The sequence below is a fragment of the Carcharodon carcharias genome, chromosome 22, assembly GCF_017639515.1.
Source record: "Carcharodon carcharias isolate sCarCar2 chromosome 22, sCarCar2.pri, whole genome shotgun sequence".
NCBI classification, from domain to species: Eukaryota; Metazoa; Chordata; class Chondrichthyes; order Lamniformes; family Lamnidae; genus Carcharodon; species Carcharodon carcharias.
The window spans coordinates 47,779,903-47,802,999 of NC_054488.1; the positions used below are offsets into that span (position 1 = coordinate 47,779,903).

General features: G+C 41.2%; 1 protein-coding gene across 5 annotated transcripts in view; it reads left to right on the plus strand.

Annotated features, from left to right (window-relative positions):
* The window catches only part of LOC121293600 (zinc transporter ZIP11-like), a 647,737-nt gene extending 631,510 nt beyond the window's left edge, over window positions 1–16,227 (plus strand). For all 5 annotated transcript variants that reach the window (XM_041216688.1, XM_041216686.1, XM_041216687.1 and 2 more), the window contains 2 exons: window positions 1,283–1,441; window positions 8,775–16,227. In XM_041216688.1, coding sequence (XP_041072622.1) covers window positions 1,283–1,441; window positions 8,775–8,853 — 238 coding nt within the window. In that variant the 3' untranslated portion in view covers window positions 8,854–16,227. The remainder of the gene's footprint in view (window positions 1–1,282; window positions 1,442–8,774) is intronic.
* Window positions 16,228–23,097: the final 6,870 nt, after the last annotated feature.

The following is a 23,097-nucleotide window of genomic DNA, read 5'->3' on the forward strand; positions in this document are numbered from 1 at the left end:
CTACAAATCCCTCTATACCCTCATCCCTCCCATCATTAGTCTGCCCTATGCCCACTGCCCTTCTGATTTTGACTTCCTTTGCATTCCACCATTTTTCTCCACTTTCAGCTGGGGAGCCTTCTGCTGTTTCAGCCCAGCATTTTAAAATATTTTTCCTAAGACTTTCTGCCTTGTGTCTTTTATCTCCTTCTTCAAAGCCCTCCTCAAAACCTATTACCTCGACCTTCCAAACCTCTTCCTCATTTCCTGCTTCTTCCATTTCTCGGTCCGAGTAAGTTTATGCCTTTCTGAAGTTTCCCGTTTGTCTCAAGACCTGCTATCTTGAGTGTCCACACATAGAAGGCCACTTTTATTAATACTGTCAACATGACATTAAACAAACAGTTAAAGAATGTGCATATTTCAAAAGACGTTCCGTGACAAAGGAAGAAAAAGAGCAATTTAGCTAGTCCCACTCTCCCGCCCTTTTCCTGTAGCCCTGTAATTCTTTGCTCCTTCAGGTCCTTATCCAATTCCCTTTTTAAAGCTGCGATTGAATCTGCATTCCAGATCGTGACCATTCGCTTCCCAAAATTTTTCTCCTCATGTCGTTGGTAGAATGAGCATTGAGATCAAAGCTCCATCCTTGAGTGATCGAATCCCCATTCTCCAACTCCCTTCCCAGTCACCAAACTACATGGCGAAAAAATGTCAAAACAGATACACGATGGAAAAGCAGCAGTAAATGACCACTAAATTAGAAGAGAAAGATAATTAATAATCCTTAGAGGCCACAGTGACCTATTTTACAGTAACTTGGTTCCATGATCTGAGAGCTAGCTTTCCAACTGTACTCAACCATCTTTGGAGATGTAACGACATTAGATGGCAGCAAAACTTACAGCACATTGGCACTGCTCTAATTTTAATAAGACAGGCCTCCCATCCATACAGAATCCAAACTGGAATTTTCAGTCCTTCTCTGGCATTTGAATTTATACCAATAGTTAGAATTAAGACAGCCAGACGATGAAGGATAGAACACTGGAGTCTAGTCTTTTTACACTGAAAAGCTTTTGTTTAGAGACACACAGCATATCATGCATCTTCAACCAACTAACAAAAAGTACTTTCACTCTGTTGCTGAGCCGCCCACTTAATGCTTACCATCTGAATACAATTAACCTCCAATTGATATCCAGTTAATACCAGTTGTGCCCATATTTCATATCTAATCTTTAATTCAATTTCTTTCAGTATTTTATTTCAGTGAATCTCATGATGATTTTCTCCTGTCATTAAGGTATGGTCAGTTAAGCGGTATGGTTGAACCAGTGGCAGGAATATTTGGTGCCTTTGCTGTAGTTTTTGCTGAGCCTGTCCTGCCCTATGCCTTGGCTTTCGCTGCTGGTGCGATGGTTTACGTGGTCATTGATGACATTATTCCTGAAGCACAACTCAGGTGAGCACTGAATAAAACAATAATTCTCGATAACCTCTGCCGAGAACAATGTGGTGATGTGTGTTGCCTTTACAAGTTAACCAGTATAGGCAGTCTTTTATCCTGAGGACTTTTGTCACTAGGCAAATATAGAGAGATATGATTGTCCACGGGTTTTGGGGAAAAAAACTATATTTTATCTTGGGGTGATTGTCACTTTAAGAACCAGGGGCTGGATTTTACAGCTCCCCACCAGGCATGCTTTCGGCAGGGGGGTGCAAGGGCACATAAAATATGACGGTTAGGCCACCGCCTTCCTGCTCACCTCCAACCTGATTCCCATACTATGGGAGGGGTAGGTGGGCAAGGTGCTCAATGGCCCGTCTGCCCTTAGGCCTATTGAGGGCCTTAAGTGGCCAATTACTGCCCACTTAAGGTACTCAAATCCACCTAAAATACTGGGCAGTGACAGGCGGGTGAGAGTGGGAAGGCTGTTTTTTAAACTGTTGAAAAGGCAGGAAGCAAGAGGGGCATATCATTTGTGTGTATCCAGTGTACTCCACCCAAGATGTTACCCCATTCCCCTTTGTTCTTCCCTGCCTGGCCTCCAAAACCCACCCCCACCCATTCACCACCCCATACTTCCCTGGGCTCCCTGATCCCTCCCCATCTAAAACTCCAGACTTGCTTCTCTCCAGTGACCATGTCCTCTTCATCCTGGGAATTGCTTGCAGTTCCAGCAGCACCCACTGCTGAGTTTTGGCACTGCTAGGACTCTGAGAGCTGCTGGTTAACCTAGCTCTCAAGAGTGGGACTTCCTCCCACTGAGGGACAGAAGTCCAACCCTCAGCTTGTTTAGGCGCTCAGAGCATGTCATCGCTAGCGGGTAGCCTTATTTAAGGTTAGTCGACTTGGAAGCACTTTCCTTCTTGTGGGAGGAATTGGGTGAGCAGTGCCCATCCATCCCCCAATAAATCCAGCTCTAGATTTCTCTAGGATATGATTTCTAGTTAAGGCATCTGGCTTCCAGTAAATAATCATGTGACCAGGTTGCCCAAGAAATAACCAATAGAATAGCACAGGGTCAACCATGTTAATTGTAGGGGTGAGTCAACTCTGAGTGTGGCTCTGTGTTCAGCCAGAGCCACTTGAGAACAAGCTGGCTGCAGAAGAGTAAACATCTCTTTCAAAGTTCAGTTGAAATTTTACATGTTGGCTAAAAGAGATAAAAACTCTTGTTAACTGAAGGATTCCCAAGAGTGAGTTGAACTTCTGGGATAGCCAAGCCGAGGAAAGAGAGATAGAGAGTTTTAGCTTCAAGACTTCCAAGTTAAAGAATATTAGAAGCAGGAGAGCTCTGACTCAAGTTGGCTACGCTTAGGAGCTAGAGATGCATGGGGAGTCTGCCATCATAGGACAGTTGGAGGAGATTTGAAGGGACAACTTTGCAGGATGTAAGTGGAAGACCAAAAAACCGCAGCCCTTATATGAATCTTTGAAACAGTCCTCAAACAAAGTAGTTAATCTTCCAACTTTGGAAAGTCTCTGACTTGAATTATTTGGGGTGTAAGTAACTTGAGTGTGGAAGGAAAGTATAAGTAACAGTTCATTGTACTTTTAATATCTTTAATGTAACTGACTATTTAAGATCGAGTATATTTATTAGTATTCATTTTCTTTGGTTTTTGTGCAGTAAAATGCCTTTGATTTAAACTGTGAACCTTGTGGCTTCTTTCTTTTAGTAAGTTCCTGGGTTTTTGGATTCTAAAAAAATTAAAATGTTGCTGCTTTCTACTGAGATCATAGCACAGATAAAAAGGAAAAGAAAACTACAGGTCTGAAATAATAATCAAAAATGCTGGGAATACACAGCAGATCTTGAATACAAGGATATCATGGCATTGGAGAGAGTGCAGAGGAGATTTACCAGAATGGCACCAGCGATGAGGGACTGCAATAACATGGGGAAACTAGAGGGGCTATGAATGTGCTCTTAAAAGTAGAGAAGTTTAAGGGAGATTCGATCGAGGTGTTCAAAATTATGAAGGATTTTGATCGAGTAAATAAGGAGAAGGTCTTTCCATTGGTAGGAGACACATGGATTTAACACAATTGGCTGAAGAGCCAGAGATGAGATGAGGAGATAAAAACAAAAAAACTGCGGATGCTGGAAATCCAAAACAAAAACAGAATTACCTGGAAAAACTCAGCAGGTCTGGCAGCATTGGCGGAGAACACTCCACCCTGCTCTCTTGCCCACATGTCTGTCCTTGGCTTGCTGCATTGTTCCAGTGAAGCCCAACGCAAACTGGAGGAACAACACCTCATCTTCCGACTAGGGACTTTACAGCCTTCTGGACTGAATATTGAATTCAACAACTTTAGGTCGTAAGCTCCCTCCCCCATCCCCACCCCCTTTCTGTTTCCCCCTTCCCCTTTTTTTTTCCAATAAATTATAAAGATTTTCCTTTTCCCACCTATTTCACCTATTTCCATTATATAAAAAAAACCCACTAGAGCTATACCTTGAGTGCCCTACCGTCTATTCTTAATTAGCACATTCGTTTAGATAATATCACCAACTTTAATTTTAACACCTATGTGTTCTATTGTACTATTGTCGTTGACATCTTTTGATGATCTGCTTCTATCACTGCTTGTTTGTCCCTACAACCACACCCCCCCAACCCCCCCCCCCCTCCACCTCTTTGTCTCTCTATCTCTCCGCCCCCCACACACACACCTTAAACCAGCTTATATTTCAACTCTTTCTTGGACTCGAACGCAAGTTCTGTCGAAGGGTCATGAGGACTCGAAACGTCAACTCTTTTCTTCTCTGCCGATGCTGCCAGACCTGCTGAGTTTTTCCATGAGATGAGGAGAAATGTTTTCACATAGCGAGTTGTTGTGATTAGGAGTGCACTATCTGGAAGGGTGATGGAAACAGATTCAATAATAACTTTCAGAAGCGAATTGGATAATGACTCAAAGGAAAAAAACGATTGCAGAACTTTGGGGAAAGAACAGGGGGAGTGGAACTAATCGGAAAGCTCTTTCAAAGAGCCAGAACAGACATGATGGATTGAAAGGCCTCCTCCTGTGAGGTCTGACTCTGAGGTCCGTCAGCATGTGAAAAATGAAATAATATATTACTGTTTTAGGTAAAGCCCTTTCGTCAATGAATGCAGGCAAAAGAAACATCTGGCAGTCAGGCGAAAGTGTAATAAAGCTGTTCTGCTGCTGTGTCACATCATAAGCAAAGCTCAATTGTTTTATAAGCATTAGCAGAACTTCAGGATTGAACTATTGCCTGGAACTCACTGCCAATTCCTTGTTGATATCTATAATATACACGAGATTTGAATTATTTAAGTTTAACTTATTTTTAAGCTCTGGCAAGGTAAGTAACAGAGTGATGGCATTGGACACGGGCAGGGAGGGATACACGGCTCCTGCTCATGATTCCCAAGTGATATTCATTACATTACATGGAGGTGCTGAGTAGGTTGCGCTGAACGGAGGTAATGTTGTACCTTTCAAATGTTGCGATCATTAGGAGCGCCAGGATATTTAACCTTTTTGTCATCAACAGGACGTTTTTGGTCAGTGCCAACTCTGTTCCTTTTAGGTTGCTATTCTCGTTTAGTGCATACAAAATGTAAGGTTATTTCTGCCCTTTCTCAGAGTTCTCCATAATTACTGCTTGGGTCTTAATTGTTTAATGGTGTAATTTTTTTTTTTTAGAAACTTCTATTTTCTTCTTTTCTCTCCTTTGAGCTTCGCTTTATGAAAGGCCATTCCCCGCCCAGATGTGCATTTGGGCAAACTATTCTCAGCTGCAGGCCTCTGTCACAGATTAAGATCACTCTTGAACACTTTACTAGAAGGTGCAAAGTACTGCTTGGGTGACTCTTAGGACTGGATTTTCACCTAAGAAATCAGGGCCATATAGTTCAGGGGTGGTGACGTGGTGTTAAAATTTCAAGAATCTGCTTCATGACCTAAACCTGCGTTTCCAGCTTTAACTCCTGGCAGATGGCGGACAGGAAACCAACCCAATCCAAAAGGTGGGTTGCAGCTTTAAATATGATAATGAGGATGTGGGCCTCATTGCCATTCAGGTTTTCACCTTCAACTCTAGTTGTCCAGGTTTCGCCAGAATTGGGTAACCCGGCAGCTTCACGAAGGGTCGGACTTGGTGGATTCAGAAGGTGAGTGCCCTCACAGCTAGCCCCAGATCCTCTTGCAGAGCCTCCACAATCAGGCACTTCTCCCTGCCACACGACCTTCCTTCCCACTTCCTCCAAGGTCACCGATATCTTCCCCAACCATCATGCCCTTCCCCTTCCCCCCACCAACGCTCACCATCACCTGCCCATAGGGTTACTTATCTCCCCCCATCAAGAGGCACCCTGCTCCCAGGTCAGGTCAGTAAAAATTCTGCCTTTAAATGTTCTCTGCTTTCTGTTTCCCTTGATATTAGAGCTGTGTTCAGGCACTTCCACACAGGGCATCATTGACATGATGATAGAGTCCCTGCTCCTCTGGGACACCTGGAGGTTTGCCGAGCTGATATTGTGCCAATACATTAAGGGCCACGCGATTAATCGCAAATTTCTTTTGAAAAGCTGCTACTTGATTTCCATTCCTTCTGCAGGATTTGCGAGCTGGGATAAATTGTTCATGTGCTGTCTGAGGCTTGTGCCTACACTGCAGCATTAAGATAATCGAATGTGGAAGCACGCCAAGCAACGTTTACTCAATTGGCTCATTACCATACTTTCAAATGAAAATGCCCCCCCACGTATGAGTGCAGTGTCAATCACCCTTTGGGGTGTGTCTTACCGACAGTGGGGCACTTTCCAACTGAGCTGGCGAAATAATGTCTGAAAGCTGCAAAAGAACCAAAAGAAAGACAGTTCATGCTCTAACAGTAGCCGTAAGCGATGAATAGTAATAATGGACTTGTCTGCCTGTGTTGGACAATTGAGGTTAAATGGTTCATAAATTGAGCAACTCAACCTGCAGGCTTGTCTTTCTTCCTCCCTTCAATCAGCCTGTCTTCAGTTCCTGGATGGAAAACAGGCAGTCATGCATTGTTACTCAAATTATCAACACAGCTAGATTTTAAGTCAATCATAGTGGCCAGAAATTTCCCCCCGTTGGGGTTGTGTAGGGGGTGGGCGCGAACCCAATTGGCGCCGCGCCACCATTTTACGTGGGTGGGCCAATTAAGGCTCGCCCAGCGTGATGCTCACCCGGAAGCGCTGAGCGCTCCCTGTGCAGGCTGGGGTGGGGGGTGGTGGAGTTCCCTAAGAGGTTCCCTGTGCTCTTTTGTGCACACGCGCAAAAGAGCGCAGAGATCTCCCCAAGGCACCGAGGTGTCTCAGGGAGATTTGCTTCAGTACTAAAGTTTTAAATAAAGGTTTTTAACACTTTTAAAACATGTCCCCTCATGTGACACTATCACATGAGCTGGGACCTGTCAAAGAGTAAATGTATAAATTTTTATTAGATTTTAAAACACTTAATGAAACCTCATCCCGCCCGTGGATGAGGTTTCATGAGAAACGCGAAGGCCGCCTGGCCTCTTCACCTGCCCTCCAACCTTCAGGTTGGACAGGCAGCTCATTAAATTGAGTTAATTAAGTTTTAAATGGCCTTAATAAGCCTTTGACAGTCCGCCGAACTGAAAATCTAAATGACGCGTAGTGACTTCGGGACACCCACCCAATGTCACCGTGCGTTATTTTACACGTCGGCGAGCAGGCCCCACCCCCATTTGCCAATGGGAAAGTTCTTCCCAGTGTATTCAGCTGTACAGATATTGCCATATCTCAAGGAATGAGACTTTAGGCTGTTACAGAATTAATAAAGGAGCAGGAGAATTTTTAAGCAAACATAATGGGGCCTAAATCCATTACAGCCCGAAAATAGGTGTGAAATGCTCTAATTGTTTGCCTGTTCACGTGGGCTTAGGGATTGTAATGCATCAACTCTTCATTATGTGCAACAAATGAACCAAATTATGAAAGAATGGAAATACTGCAGCAATAATGCAAGAAATACTAGACTGTAACCATTTAAAATGAGGGCACAGATACAGGCCCCAGAGCGTTGAGGTCTCCATTGCAACAGCAAATACCTGAACCAGCCTTACACAGATGGTTTATGGAGAAATTTACTGCCATAATCCAAGCTCTGTATTCAGATTCAAAAATATTAGTGAAGTTGCCCGGTTTTTTTTTTACTACTGGCAATTTCCATGATTATTTTATAATAAAAACAAAATCTGGACACATTGGGCAGACTTTTACAGTCCCATCACAGTGGGGCCAGAACATGCATTGAGCCATTCAAAACTCCATTGACTTCAGGGGACCGGATGATACTGCCAGCAGGGGGGGACTGTAAAATTCTGCATTTTTTCGGACTTTGTGTCTAGGCAATTTGCAATTACTTTTTTGTCCAGTCCTACTTCCTAATCCGTACTTATCATTCGCCGCCCATAGGCCAGCTGTGTAATCCTCCATAAACTTGAGATCTTCCAAAATCCTGCTGCACGTGTCTTAACTCACAAGTCCCACTCCTGTCTCACCCCTATGTTCACTGACCTGGGTTGGCTCTTTGGTCTCAGTTTTAAAATTCTCATCCTTGTTTTCAAGTCCCTCCGTGGCCTCGCCCATCCCTACCTTCATTATCTCCTCAAGCCCCATAATCCTCTGAGATATCCGGTCTTCTTAAATTATGGCCTGTTATGCATCCTCAATTTTAATTTCTCCACCATTAGCAGCCGTGACTTAATTGTCTGTGGGCCCCGAGCTCTGGAATACCCTCCTTACACTTCTCCACCTCTATATCTCGCTTTCTTAATTTATGACACTCCTTAAAACCTAACTCTTTGACGAAGCTTTTGGTTATCTGACCTATCTCCTTATGCGGCTTGATGTCATACTTCCTTTTATGGTGAAGTGGCTTGGGGTGTCTCTCTACGTTAAAGGCTGTATATAAATATAAGTTGTTGTTGCTCCTGAATTCCTCTCTTGCTGGCCGAGTTTTCAGCCTCCTTTGCCCCATCCCCCAGCCCACATTCCCAAATTCTTTCCGCCTCGCTACTTCCTTTGCTGCCTTCAAGAAGCTCCCAGATGAAGCCACTTTAAACAGCAGTCCAAGTTTTATAGTTAGGCATACATGTCTGATACACCTTGTTTGCTGACGGCTAAGTAATGCCACAGTACAGGCGAAGGCAAGTACTGAGCATTATTCAAATTTAATGAATCATCCTAAAGGTCTATCAATATAATGACAGCTGAAGCATTGTAAGAAAGACTGACAGAATTGCTTTCTTTTTCAGTGGAAATGGCAAGTTGGCATCCTGGACCTCCATCGCAGGGTTCGTCTTGATGATGTCACTCGATGTTGGCCTTGGCTAATCTCAGGATTTATTTTAACTGAAGAAATTAGTTTGGGAACAATGTTTTTGTTTTTTTCCATTTAGATAAAAAGTTGCAATTTCATTTTAAATCTATGTGACAAATCACACAAAATTTTAATTTCAGGGGTTTCCACAAATTACTTGCTCTCGTTGAGAAACGATACTGACTCACCAAAATGGGAAGGCAGCTTCCAGCCTGGGGTTATTGTTGCCACATGACTGCCCAACATCACTGATTGTTTTACGCTCGCTCCTGGTTTGCGGGTTTCCCAATTTTTGAATTCCTACAACCTGATTATCATGAGGTTTCACTTTGGTCGCAGACTTCTTGTGATTCAGTCCCTTTTACCTCAGTAAAAGGTATCACAGTTAAACATTCGGCAACGTTAACTCAGCAGTGGAATAAACTTGATATTCCACCATTGCCCACTGTGTATTCTATTAATTCCACAATGAATGATGTAGTTCTTCAGTGATCACCCATTGAAAAATGCTTATTGTTGTGGTTCGTCACTGAAAACAGAGAAAGCTTTTCCCATGACGTCAAAGGGATATTGTATTAAGAACAGAGCAGACATGATGACCTTTTGAAGAATAAGTTATTTTCATTGTAGAATATATATATGATAATTTTGTTATTTATATTTTAACAAAGCATGTAACTGAAACACTTTATCCCCATTTTTCTGATGATAAATTCAACACTCTCATTCACACCAGTCTACCAACAGTCTGCATTATCTAGCCAGCCAGCCAGTGTGTGATATCTTAAAAGATTTGGAACATTCAGGGTTGTTTGCAGTGACAGTACCCAGATATTGCCACCAACAACTGTGTCATCAGGCATTAAGGGGCCAACTTAAATGTGTCATTTTGGATTTACAACCAAGCATTTTCTGAAAAGAAAAACGTCAAAAAGACGCAAAGAGATTTATAGGCGTACCTCTATAAGTTTTTGAATCACCCCCATATAAATGCCTGGCTTTATTCTCATTGAAGTGAATTGCTAGCAATTCCAGTGTACTTTACCTCAGTAGCAAAATCTAAAGTTGGGTTGTAAAAGCAATAATGCAAGATTTCTAGATAAGAAATCAGACCTGCAACATGACTAGTTTAGAGCTTACCTTATATCAGAGGCGGCCAAAGGCGATCTCTAGCCAACTAAGTGCCAAGGGAGTGCCAACTTGGAACCAGAACACACTCAATGAGATGGCAGCATCATTGGGCACTGTAGGAACCCCATCAGCTGGTATAAGTGTCTATTGGGTGGTTCCAAAGAGAAATTGGCACTGCAGCTAGCTGTAAATGACCTTTGCAAACACTTATCAGACTGATAGCAGAATGATGTGGGATCAGTGCGAACATAAAGAATGATCCTTTTTAACGTATCAGGTAGCAAACAAACAGGGGCAGAGAATATCTGACATCCAGGTTATTAAACAATCAAACAATATCTGATGTCCAGGAATTTAGAAGGGGGCAATAAACGTTGCAGCTGAGTCTTTCCCAGGCCCAGACAAAAGAAAGTAAACTTCAAATATAATTTCACATCAGCCAGAAGTTAGAGCTGTACTGAACATTTCCCATTGAACACAATGAGCCAGTGTTTTGAGCGGTTAACTGTATTTATGCCACACACACACACCCTTTTACAGAGCTTGACATCATTGTCCTTTTGACCAGTTGCTTACTTTAAACAGCACTTAGGCACACAATGTCATGTTTGTTTTGAAGTAAATATATAACTACTGTAATGAGGTGAATTATAAAAAGGTTATTGGAAGATATTGTTCTGACACAACGTTGTTGGCATTGTAACAAAAAAGGGAAAAACAAACTTGTTGCAAACTTTGGCGAAATTATAATGGTTGAACTCTTTAATCCTGACCATCCCTCCTGGTGTTTTAAGGTTAGAAAGTGGTTGGGTGCTGCAGCTCCTTTGTTGATTAATTTTGCTCATGTCATTCTTGCTTCCTATCTCGATCCCTCACTAAAAAAATTGTCTTTCTAATTGGCAGGCCTGGTATAGCTTTTCCAAATACAGGTACTTTTGATTTCAAATTGAGAAACTCAAATTATGAATCCAGCTCTGAAATGCCTCAGATAGATATTTCTTGGAGTCTGTTTCATGTTTATCACCGACTTAACACTGTAAGGTGATTGTGAAACAGTCTTCAAAGTCTGTTTCACCACCTGCACCTCTAAGTTCTGACTAACGTGAAATTGAACACAAAAGTTGCTTTTGGTGCTATCAGTGCAAGGCTGAGCAGAGAACTAGTTTTGAGGGGCTTGGCAGGGTAGGGGTGTGTGGAATCTGTTGGGGAGACACTAGTCTTCTCTGCTTTACCATACCTTTGAGATGAAGACTCTGCTGTAGTGCAGATTACCTGCCTGAAGACACAAGCCAGTGGGAATGTCGGTCGCAACTGGGGGTCCAAAGTTGTACTGGCAGAGCTTTGGGGGTATCTTCTTTCAAATGGAAGGCACAGGTTCCTTGGCGTTGAATGGCTTGGTCTCTGAAACAGGTTGTTTGTGAGAGCCGCTTTAGCTACTCGGTAGATTGTGAAACTTTTCAGCATGTTCTTTTAAATTGAAGGACATTTGTGCTTTCACCACAGGTTATATTGAAACCAGTAAGCTTGTACCATTGAAATGCAACCAGTATCATCAAGAGGTGGTCCATTTGTAGGCACACGTTACCAAGACAACACTGCCCATTTCATGTAATGAAATCTTCCAAAGTAACTGACGTTTCAGCACTAAATTCATCACTGACTATATGAATGAAATAAACCAGATGAAGAAGAACGTTTGATGTCCGTTACAACAGGGAACAAAGGGTTTTCAATATCTATAAGTTGAGCAATATTCTAAAACCTGAAAACCTTTATGTCACCTGTTGGACTCGCACTGCACCCTACTTTGATTCAGCTTGATTTTTGTCCAGAGAACAATTTTTATTAATTTATTCTTTCATGAATAACTCTCTGACTACAGAGTGTTTTCAGGACTTGAAGATGCTGCTTTGTGGAAGGTCTTCATAGCAGTGGATGGGCGAACTCAAATTTTATTTGATGATTCAAGGCACAAGATTCTGGGGCTGGACTCTTTAGTTGTTAATGATCTCAGAAGCAACGATAATTGCAACAAAATTTAGACGAATGGAAATGTCCCTGGGTATCTCAAAAGGTATCCATGAACCTTTTTGGTTCTGGTTCAAGTCATTAATAAGTAGGAACAGAGAGCTATGGGCCAAACTAATAAAACTGCTATTCCACTGCAATTTGGGGTGTGGGAACAATATTAGGAAGAATCTGGAATGACCCGAGACTGTTTTCATCACAATTGCACCTCTATAATTGATCTGATGGTGCTGTTTACAACAGCATTCCTTAAACACAGTCTAATTTGTGCTTGAATGAGATGGAATAGTATTGCTACTCAGTAGAGGTATATGAGGACCAGAAGGCACCTAAACCTTGGGTAATACTTGGCACGTCAGTCCAGGAATACAAGTTTAAAGCTGTACTTCCTTTTTTTGTCTTGTTGCTTAAGTCTACAGTCTGGTTCTGATTATCCCAGTGCTTCTGTGTGCACAGTATACTTTTATTAGCTCCTGTTTTTAAATACTTTTTTTAAACCTCTGGTCTTTATTCTGTGACCCTGGTAAATAAAGGGAAATAGGACTGGAAGTGGCCATGAGAGGGTGGGCTCCAATCATTGTCAAACCCAGACCAGTTCAGAAATTGAGTCACGTTTAGTATTTCAAACAGACATTGGATTCAGTAAATTTCACATGAAAACCTGATCATTGTTTGCAGTATTAAATAGTGCAGGAACCCCCAGCTCGCATGATTCAATATCAAGTTAAGTTCCAATGGCCCCATTTAATTGGACAGAATAGGCAGAAAAAGTAAATTCTGCCAGCTCCCTCTTCCCCATTCCCTCTGCGCCACCCTGTAAATTTGTAAAGGGTTTGGGGAAATTAAAGAGTGCACAAAACTGCAAAGACAAATTAAACTTTCCTAGTTTTTTTTTAAAAATCTGCCACCATCCTGAAGGAAAACTACTTTAATATCATTTAGTGTAAGCTTGTCTTGGGTGGCTTCCCGAGAGTTTGTCTGGTGATGTTCCAACACATTATTCCACAAGGCAGCAGAACGAACACAGACTTCTTTTCACTATTTCTTACAAAATTAGTTTTGACCTCACCTTGTCGGACAAGCTACCAAGTGGAGGCCAAGTGAGATTGATGGAAAATTGGCAAATTGCTCTCCCTCATGTGTTCTCTTCTGCACTGTTACAAGAGTACTGCAGTGTGCAAGATGTATATCGACACCTTCGTTGACTGGTGGTGAAGGAGGATTACCTTTTCAGCCAGCTGAGCATTGCAGACATGCCATTGAAGTCGTGGGAAAGTCTGACCTGAACCCCCTCAGCAGTCAAAGCAGCAAGAATCCTTAAAGGGGAAATGATCTAGCTAACACCACTAAGTCATTACGACCACTGATGGTGTCTCAAATGCTATGGAGCTAATGCATATTATTAGTGCATACAAATTACTAGACTTTGATATGCTATTGGCTGTAGCATTTGTCATTTTAATTCTAGCAATTAAAACCAAGTACCCCGCCAAAGCCCTCACTTTGCTTGTGAATTGACAGAGCAATGGCTTAGCTATTCCCATTTTAAGGGTTGTATAAGATAAACAGAAAATGGCTGGATACATGAATTTAGAATTAAATAATATTGACCCATGAAATAAATAACTGTGAGCCCCTCATAGTGGATTCAGTGAAGGATCAAATATTCTAACCTGAAGAGGAGTTTGGTGACCAGGTCGGATAATGGGTCCAGGAAGAACCTTATTGACTGGTTGTGTTGAAGGAACCGAAAGTTCATGGAAAAAGGAAGTGGGTTGCAATTTTCATGGGCAAAGTAGACAGGATCATAGAATGCAACCTCCACCCGACAAACACTGGTTAGAATCCCATGTGATCAAGTTGGGATCGCTCTCAGTGGTCGCTGCAAGGGAATTTAGTTTATTTCTAACCGTAGACCAGTAGCCCAACTCAGGTGCGTAACATTTTTCCATCACTGTTCCGCAGTGCAAGTAATCTCTGTTTTCCTCTGAATTGTCCCTCACTCCTCAAATGTGAAAAGTGTTTATCTTAATTGTTCCTGGCCTGCAATCGTTGGCTTGCAGTGTCACTTTCTGATGCTCTTCTTTGTTGTTTGCGCGTGTGTGATGAAATATTGTAACCTGGATGCAAGTTAATACTTTTTATTACAGGCAAATTTAAGTAATTATATATGTAATGCAGCAGAAGAACCCATGCTTGAAGGTTTATTCCTCCAGGCGAATATGAAGGTAAACAGATAGCTGCCCTGGCCAGGTGCCAGACCAAAAGACATGCACTAAACAGTAACCGTCACGCCATAGGTGAGGGTTTATGTAAACTAACGACACAAAAAGAGAAAAAAGTTCTCAGAGCAAAAAGAATAAAAGTACTGTATATCAATTGTTTTTACTATTGTTTGAATTGTGAGACCAAAACAGTCACTGTTAACCCAAGGGATGGTGGGTGCGAAAGGTACAAGGTAGAACCATGCTAGACATCCTCTTTCAATTGAATAGCTATTTAGATAATAGGACTAATTTTCCGAATGTGTGCTCCTGGCAGAGAACCTCGCCTTGGCACAACCCCCACAATTTTCTGACTGTTTGGGTGACAGATCATAGGGAGTACACCTGCAATTTTCCCACGCATGCTCTCCATGGCGGAATCTTTCTGCCAGGAACGCGCATTTAGAAAATCAACTCATTCAGTCTACATCTAATTCAATCCCATGTGGAGAGTACTTTGGATGGAAGTGCTTGTTAGTTAAATAATTCAACCCATTCTTCCATTAGCTGTGAATTTTATTTTATTTTTTTAAAATACGTGTTATATAAACATAATTTATAATAATTTGAATGCTTCTTCTCTCAGCCAGGCAGCTGACACATAATTAAATCCATCATCATACTTAAGAATCTTTAAACCGAACAATTGAGAAATAGACACAACTCAAGATTCTTTTTGCCTGATATGAATTGTACAATCTCTTCTCATGAAGCAGCATTCAATTTGGGGACCCACCCCGCCACAAATGTATATCCATTCTCTGCTGGAATTTAATTAGCAGTTTACCACTGTGTACCACTGATAAGTTTCCTGCTGCTGGTCTGTTAGAATCACCCTATGTTTTCCAGCACTATCTGGAGGGTTTATATGGAGACTAGTTCGAAGAACCATAGGCCCCATTATAGGGTCTAACTCTCCAGGTCCCATCAATTGGTGAACATGTTGGTCAGTCTTGAACTCTACCTTGGAGCTCACCAATGGACCTGACATTGCATTTTGGAGTCTGCCCAAGAGGAGTGGGTCAATTTGAATCTCCCTTCTTCAAATATGGCATCTTTGAGCTAACAAAGACCCCACCTATCTGCCCCTATCACAATGAAAATCTACATTTTCTGAATCTTGCTATTAGAGTTAAGGAAAGATACACAAAAAAAGTTTTCATTTGCCTTGTCCAAGTACCTTGCAATTTGTCACCTTAAAAATTCAGGTAATAGTCACTCATCTTTCACAACTGAGATTTTAGTCATTACACCACAAATTTGGTGAATGCACACATTTTCATTCCATATGGCAACTTGTGTTACTAATCTGACTGCATAATACCATTTTATTAAAAATCAATTTGTGTTGACCATAAGATGGATAGATGAAGGAACTCCAACAAAGTGATGGAGCATTTCTCATGCCTCTCTTTTTCTTAAAACCTGCCGTGACAGGGTACGTGACTCTGCTTTATTAAAACTTATTTAAACTTGAAACTTGGAAGTAGATAGATAACATTGAGTTTGGTCCTTGGGCGAGGTGAAATCACACTTTCTTGTATTTCCCTACTTGCTCATCCTTCCAGTAGCCATTAGCTTCCTACCATTCCTGAGAGGGGATCAAAGATGCTTGTTTGTCCCAAAAGTACCAAAACCCAAGCATTAAAACTTGCTTTTCTGCTATAGATTACTACCCAAACCAACTTGTCAAACTAAAGTTTTTATTTGCCAATATGATAATCACATTTTCCATTTTACTTAAATAATGAATGACAGGTTATTATGAACTGTAACAAATTTAATGTCTAATTTGCCAACAGTTTATGGCTTGCCTTGTATCTACTGCAGTCAACCACCTTTGTGGGAATGTAATAATATTTCTGTACTGTCAATGCCTTAATGGTTTAAGAGGGCCGAGTACTAATTCTAACACAACTATTGTTGGGAAAATATTGTGGGAATAAATCAATTTATTGAAATCCATATAATACTGCTGTCTTTTTTTGAAACTACATAGACAACTTGACATATACTGTCTGCAACCTATTGCAGTCCTGTGTGTCCTTCAAAAAAAACTATATTGACTCTGAGACACTGCCATTTGTCGATCTCCAAGGTAAGTATTGAAAACTCAAACCCCAAACTGAATGGAGTTGTCCATTTACCTCAAGGCATCTCCACCTCCCTCCACACTCAAATATTGACACAACCATGAGGATTTCATTAGAGTTGCTGTTATTTTAATGGTACATCAAAGTGAAGTTAATCCTGAAAAGAGAGAGAATTTGGCCGAAACTTTTCTTGCACTCATCAGGACAAATTCAGGAATGCCAAATTTCAGAAAGTCACAACAATTTATACTACAGCAGACAAGGGATGCTGATTGGTTGGCAAGTCGACTCTGGTTATGGCTTGCTTACTGCAAGCCAACCTTCACCAGTCAGTATACAAGTTGGGATTCATATTGCTCCGTGCTATAAGATTGGCCTTATCAACAATCTTGTAAACAGGGCCCAGCCATTTGCTCACCTTGCAAGCTTGATTAAGAAATAGAGTGCATCAAAGCTATCTTGTGGGACAATAGCTATCCTGATCAGATCATTGTTCACTGTGTATTGCTCATATTTGAAAGTAGGTCAAAGTCTGCCACTTTTGGCCCAAACAAGCGCCTGGTATACCTCAAATTACCCTGTAAAGGCAAAATATTTCAAAAATTTGAACAACAGCCATTTTACACTGCTACTGTGCAGTGACGGCACGAATGATATTTTCCACTAACTAGATGCTGCTGTCAGTCCAAAAAGATGATCGACCTACCACACAATTGAACAATGTTGTTTATGAATTTCAGTGCCGGTATGTAGGCCATACATCCCAACGATTGGCTGATTGAATCAAACGTGTTCCTCCAGCTGTTCATAATAGGCAGAGTACAGGCTGTACTTAACCAGCCTGCACTTGCAAAATCCAAAACAAAACATCTACTGTTAGATTTGATTCTGTGATTGGGCAGCACTTGCTGAACAATCCTGAGTGTGCTAATAGCTACACTAACTACCAATTTAAGATAATCTGTTGCACTTGTATGGCTCATCTACACTTGCTAGAAGTGACATACTTTGATGTACATGGGATTCGTTCTCTGCAAACATAAGAAATATGTTCATGCTTTGCAACTTTATTGAATTACCCAGAAGCATGGGAAGCCTATGGGTCCCAGTTGCTTTCAACATGGCAACACCTCTGCCAAACAGCGACATCTTGGAAACCAGTCAGCATCCCTTTTCTCCTGTGCTATAAGTAGTTGTGATCGTTTGAAATTTGGCATTCTTGCTTTTGCCCTAATGAATGTTTCAGCATCATGTCGCCTGTTTCAGCAATATCCAAGGGTAGAATTTTCCCCCCCCCCCCATGGTGGGGGGTGGCCTCACTGCCATTTTAGGTGACACGCACCCAGAAGTGCTAAGCACTCCCTATGCACAGAGCTGCCTCGGGGAGATTAGTTTAAAGTAACAAAAATTTTAATAAAGAAAAATAAAATTATGACATGTCCCCTCTTGTGACAGTGTCACGTGAGTTAGGACATATCAATGAACTTTAATGAAAAAATTTATTTAATTTAGAAACCCTTCATGAAACCTCATCTCGCCCTTGGACGAGGTTCCATAAAAAAATGCGAAGGCCGCCTGGGCTCTTCGCCTGCCCGCCAACCTTTTGCAATAGGCTTAATTACTTCATTAATGGCCTTAACAGGCCTTTGACAGTTTGAGAGTCGGCGGTGCGCTCACCGAACGGGAAATCTAAATGACGGACGGTGATGTCGGGACACGCGCCCGACGACGCCCCACGTCATTTTAAGCCTCGGCGAGTGGGCCCCGCCCCCACTCACCGAGCCGAAGATTAAGCCCCAAGTTCTCTACTACCAAGTGACTGTTTGGAATTATTCCATCCCTCAAGTATTTAACTGGTAATGAAAATCTGTTTCTCTAAAAAAAGATGTTTCATTGAGCAGCTTAAGCCGTTGTTGTCAAATATGGCTCCAGAACCGTTTGACTTCAAGAGTCGAACAGCTTCTAATAATCTCGGCGATGCAGTGCTGAGTATTCAAATATCGTCTGAATTGGCTTCGGTTTCAATTTCGATTCAACATCTGCAAACCGACTATCCCCAGCAACACAAGAACCTTTGTGTGAGGCGAAGGGGAAGGCTGACATAGTGACACTTTTGTGTGCATCTTGTGTCTCCTGCCTTATGCTGGAATCCAAGGTCACCCTCAGCCTGAAAACAGTGAAGTGGAATAGAATAAGTTGCTTTTGTTGAACTTTTTGTTCTCCATAAAAAGCGAACTGAAAGCATTTTTTTTCCCATCCACAAACTCACCGTTTTGAATGTTGATGCCTTGATGTGACAGATGGAAATAAATGTAAGAGTTGTGAAATGATTGTCTTACTTGAATGTGATATAACCAATGATATCAGGAACCCAGTCGTCTGGCATAACATTGAGCCTTACTTAACATTTTACAGGGCTTGCTGCTGGGGGAATCAATTCAGTGACAAACCCAGTAAATATTGCAATGATTACTGTTTCTGCAGAATAATCTGCCCCATTGATTGAGTTTCTTGATACAGAACCAGCTTGGATTTACGCAAATACACTAAACTCTTCCTGATTACCAAAGTAAATATGATGTAAGAGACAGTTTATATAATGACATTCAAGCACGAACATGTGAGCATATGTTAATAAAACAATGACGGATCACTGCTTGTTACCTGAAGGGCGTTAACTACAGCTGCACCTAAATATTTAAGTAGTTTCAAATGCCTACATAAGTTACCACACTTCAACAATCATTAATGCATGATGCACTTGAAGACATTTTGATGCAATAAACTGCAATTTAAATGTTAGTACTTTGATACAAGTTTATGCTATTTTACAAGATTATGCTGAATAAGCACGTTATTTTGTGTGAAATTACTCATGATGTGAAGTTCTTAACGTGTACTTCATGAACACGCAATATTTTGTTTCACATAGTACACTGAAACAGTTTCATCTGCCTTATATGTGGCTAAATAACAGACCACGTATTAAAGTAGAAAGCCTTTGCATTTATATAGCGCCTTTCACAACCTCAGGATATTCCAAAGTGATTTACAATCAATGAAGCACTTTTGAAGTCTAGTCACTGTTGTAATGTGGGAAACATGGCAGCAAGTTCCCCACAACAAACTCCTGCAAACAACAATGTGATAATGGCCAGATGATCTTTTTGGTGTTGTTAAGGGGTAAGTATCCGCAAGAACACTGGAGATCACCTCTCTACTTTTCAAAATGTCTCCTTGGTACCTTTTTGCATCCATCGTACTGCACAGGTATGTCAGCCTTGATTTTTGAGCTCAAGTCTCTGGAATGGAACTTGCTCCCATACCTTTTGACTCAGAAGTGAGTGTGCTACAACTGAGGTACCCAATTCATTAAATTCAGTTCACTCTGTTCATGGCAATGAGTTCAAACAAGTCCTTTTCTGAAACTGTTCTTCACATGAGTGTGGTAATTTAAAATTGAGTTTTCATTTTTATCATTAAAAAGTTGATCATCTGAGTCATTTTGACTTTTAAAGCTGCTAGTTGCATAATGTTTGCAATCTTGGAAAAATCTGTTGAAATGCACTACAGCAAAAATTGGCACAAAAAAATCGACCACGTTCCAATTCATTCCAATTACAGCTTCAGGGCTTTTCAGGGTAGGGAAAAGATCTATTCCCCAAAACAAGTCCATTTTGTAATCTCTCATGTTTTATTTTGTATAGAAATTTAAAATATATTATTTTTCTCCCAGTTTGGTCCTTGTACCACACTGGCAAAGATGGTACACAGGCAAACTGTTACAAGCCTTCTGCCTCCGCCAATATTCAGTCAGTAAGAGACGTGACAAATTGTATTAGCTGACTATTCTTATCCTTTCCCTGTTCTCTTCCCCTCAGTATTTCCCTCCACCTCCTGGGTTCAGGGCCAACTGGTTTAGATGACTGAATACTTGAAATTCTGTTTTACTGGTTTGAGCTCTGGATTCTTACATTTAGGGGCAGTTTGCAATCACATTGCATAATTCTGCCTATTTTACACTGAAAACAGTAAACTAGTGAGTTTGATAGGAAATTTAAATTGTCTTTTTAAATAGAAACCGCAAAATAAAACAAGAAATGTCTTTCGAACTGATCAATCGGACTGGAATTGAGGAGTGGGAAGCTTTAAAACTTAACAAAAGAGAAATGTATTTGCTTCCAAAGAAGTGGCTGTAAATCTGGCCAACTCCTCGAACACCACATTGCCCTCTTGCACAGCTGCACACACGTTGCTAACCACACTAGTAAATGGCTTTTCAACACAATTTCTTTTTTAGGTTGGACACAAGCACTTTTAAAATAAAATGTTGCCTTGAACAGAAAGATTTGAGAAAAAAATGTTGGGATCGAACTCGCAATCGGGGTGTCATGTGAAATTGCTGATGTCACTTCCTGAACGAGAAGCACTTGTGGTGGCGGGGTGGGAAAAGGTGAAATAAAGTGCCACCAATATAAGAAGGTCACTAATAAATTTGGTCAGAAATTCAGGAGTTACTTCTTTAGCCAGAGATTGCTGAGTGTGGAAGCAAAAGATGGATAACTACATGAGGGACAAAGGGTTAAAAGGATATCTGAATAGAGTGAGATGAAGTAAATAGAGTCGGGGAAGCTTGCAAGGTGCACAGACACAAGCACAAACCAGTTGGGCTGAATGGCCTGTTTCTGTGCTGTATATTCTATGTAAGAATGATAGTTTTTCGATGTAATGCTATATAAAAAAAGTTATTTTCATGCAATGTTCCATCTGCATCATGTTTAAGTCCTGTTCATTAAAGCATATATTTCAATAGTATTGGATGGAAGGAGAAAACACAAACCACTGTTATGTGCAGGATTTGGTCTGTATTTTTAATTTTGTTGTCAACATGTTTGTGTTGTGGTACAAGGTAGGTTTTCTGTCCAAGGCAATGATGCCATTCGTTTACAGACACGTGTTGTTTATTAGCAACTATCTGCAGTACGTGATAATACTTGATGAAATGGGCTTCGGAGCCATGGGTACCAACAATCCATGCACAGTTCTAAATAGATAGCAGCGTGCAATCTTCCAAATCCAATGGCTTCAGTTAGGGAGACAAGCAGTCATTCGTTGAAGTAGGAATTGGAAAGACCCAGAGACTGACTCTGCCAAAGCGATTCTAAGTTTGGTGGTAAGTAATGATAATAACTGATTGCTTTGATGTGCCCATTTTGGGGTGCATGTCCAACTTGGCAATTAGGTCATGCCAAATTCTTCATCCTTGGCATAAATGAGGGATTTATGACTGAAAATGCCCAAGATCTTGCTGCCTCCTCCAATCCCTCCCCCACACCCCCTCCACTGCTTGTTCTTCACATCATGAAAATGCACGGTGTCAGCAGCTTATTTCATGCTCCAGATTTCCCTCCACTGAACCGGGCATCTGGCCCTGGAAAGAGAACTTACAAGATTTTGTTTGTGAACTAAAGCCCTTGGAGCACCATGGCTTTAGAGATCCTCCCTGACACCCAAACTATAGGCCCTCTGCTCCAGAGTGCTGATGGAAAGTATTTAAGCCGGAAGATAAATCTTATGACAACTTACGAAGGATTAAATTTTGGCGATAGAGAATTGGCAGCTCGTTTTAAAATCCTCCCATTTAAAGTCATTGCAAAAGAAAGTCGGGTCAGTATCAAAATGGACTACCGGTCCCTTATAAACCATTTTGTACTACTGCTGAAGTCAAAATTCGCCTCCTACGCTTAAATCTTGCTTTCACTGAATCACAAAATTTAGGAAACTTTTTAACTTGCTCAGAAATTCTTCCTACAATCTTTAGATTGTTAAAATCCAAACTTGGCACCAACTTAACCATCAATTCTCTGATGTAACTTGTCTTTTATCTCCAACCTTGGTGATGATATATACAATGGCCCTCAGCCTTTTGCCCTGGTTTCTTAATTAAAAATGATGAAGCCCCACATTTCGGTAAGGGTTTCCCCTCATTCAGCATGACCCACACTGCCACTGGAATTGGTGGGAATGGGTTGATAAAAGCAACAGCAAACTGACCTAGGCCATAGACAGTCAGACGACATAATTCATTATAAAATTAAAACAGAAAACGCTGGAATAGCACCACTGGTTAATTAGGACCTGAAAGAGAAAAAAACAACTGGCATTTTCACTGTGTTTCCAGCAAGTTTGTTTCTATTTCAGGTTTCCAGCAAGCACAGTTATTCTGACCGCCTCTCGATAAGTAATTGCCAGGGATGTTAAGTGCAAGAATTTGCAAGTGCTCAGTGGAACGACAATTACAAAATCAAGATTATTTTTTAAAGATTGGAAGGCAAGGCTCTGAAAATATAACACACCATCAATAGGTCGTACCCCACGTTGGTCACAGCCTGAGACAATCTCACCATTTCATGACCTGAAATGAGCAAGAATTATGCTTCAGCTGTGTACAGTGCTTTGGCTTAGTTGCAACTGGGAGCATTCTTTCAGAGAAAAACCTTGCTGGCTCATTAGTTTAGTAAAAGGCCCCTGAGTCTGAATCACCATCTGCACAATAAGATGAGGAAAAGAATCAGTGCAGGGATTTTCACAATTGAAATCTCTCTCCTACCACCACTCCCTAGTACCCCGCCATCCCCTCCCCCCCAATTTTTTGGAGCATTCCTGCCTCTTTCTCCTCGAACCCCATTCTCGAAGTCCAAGTGAATGTAAACCAGAGCTTCAATAGACATCCAATGTAATG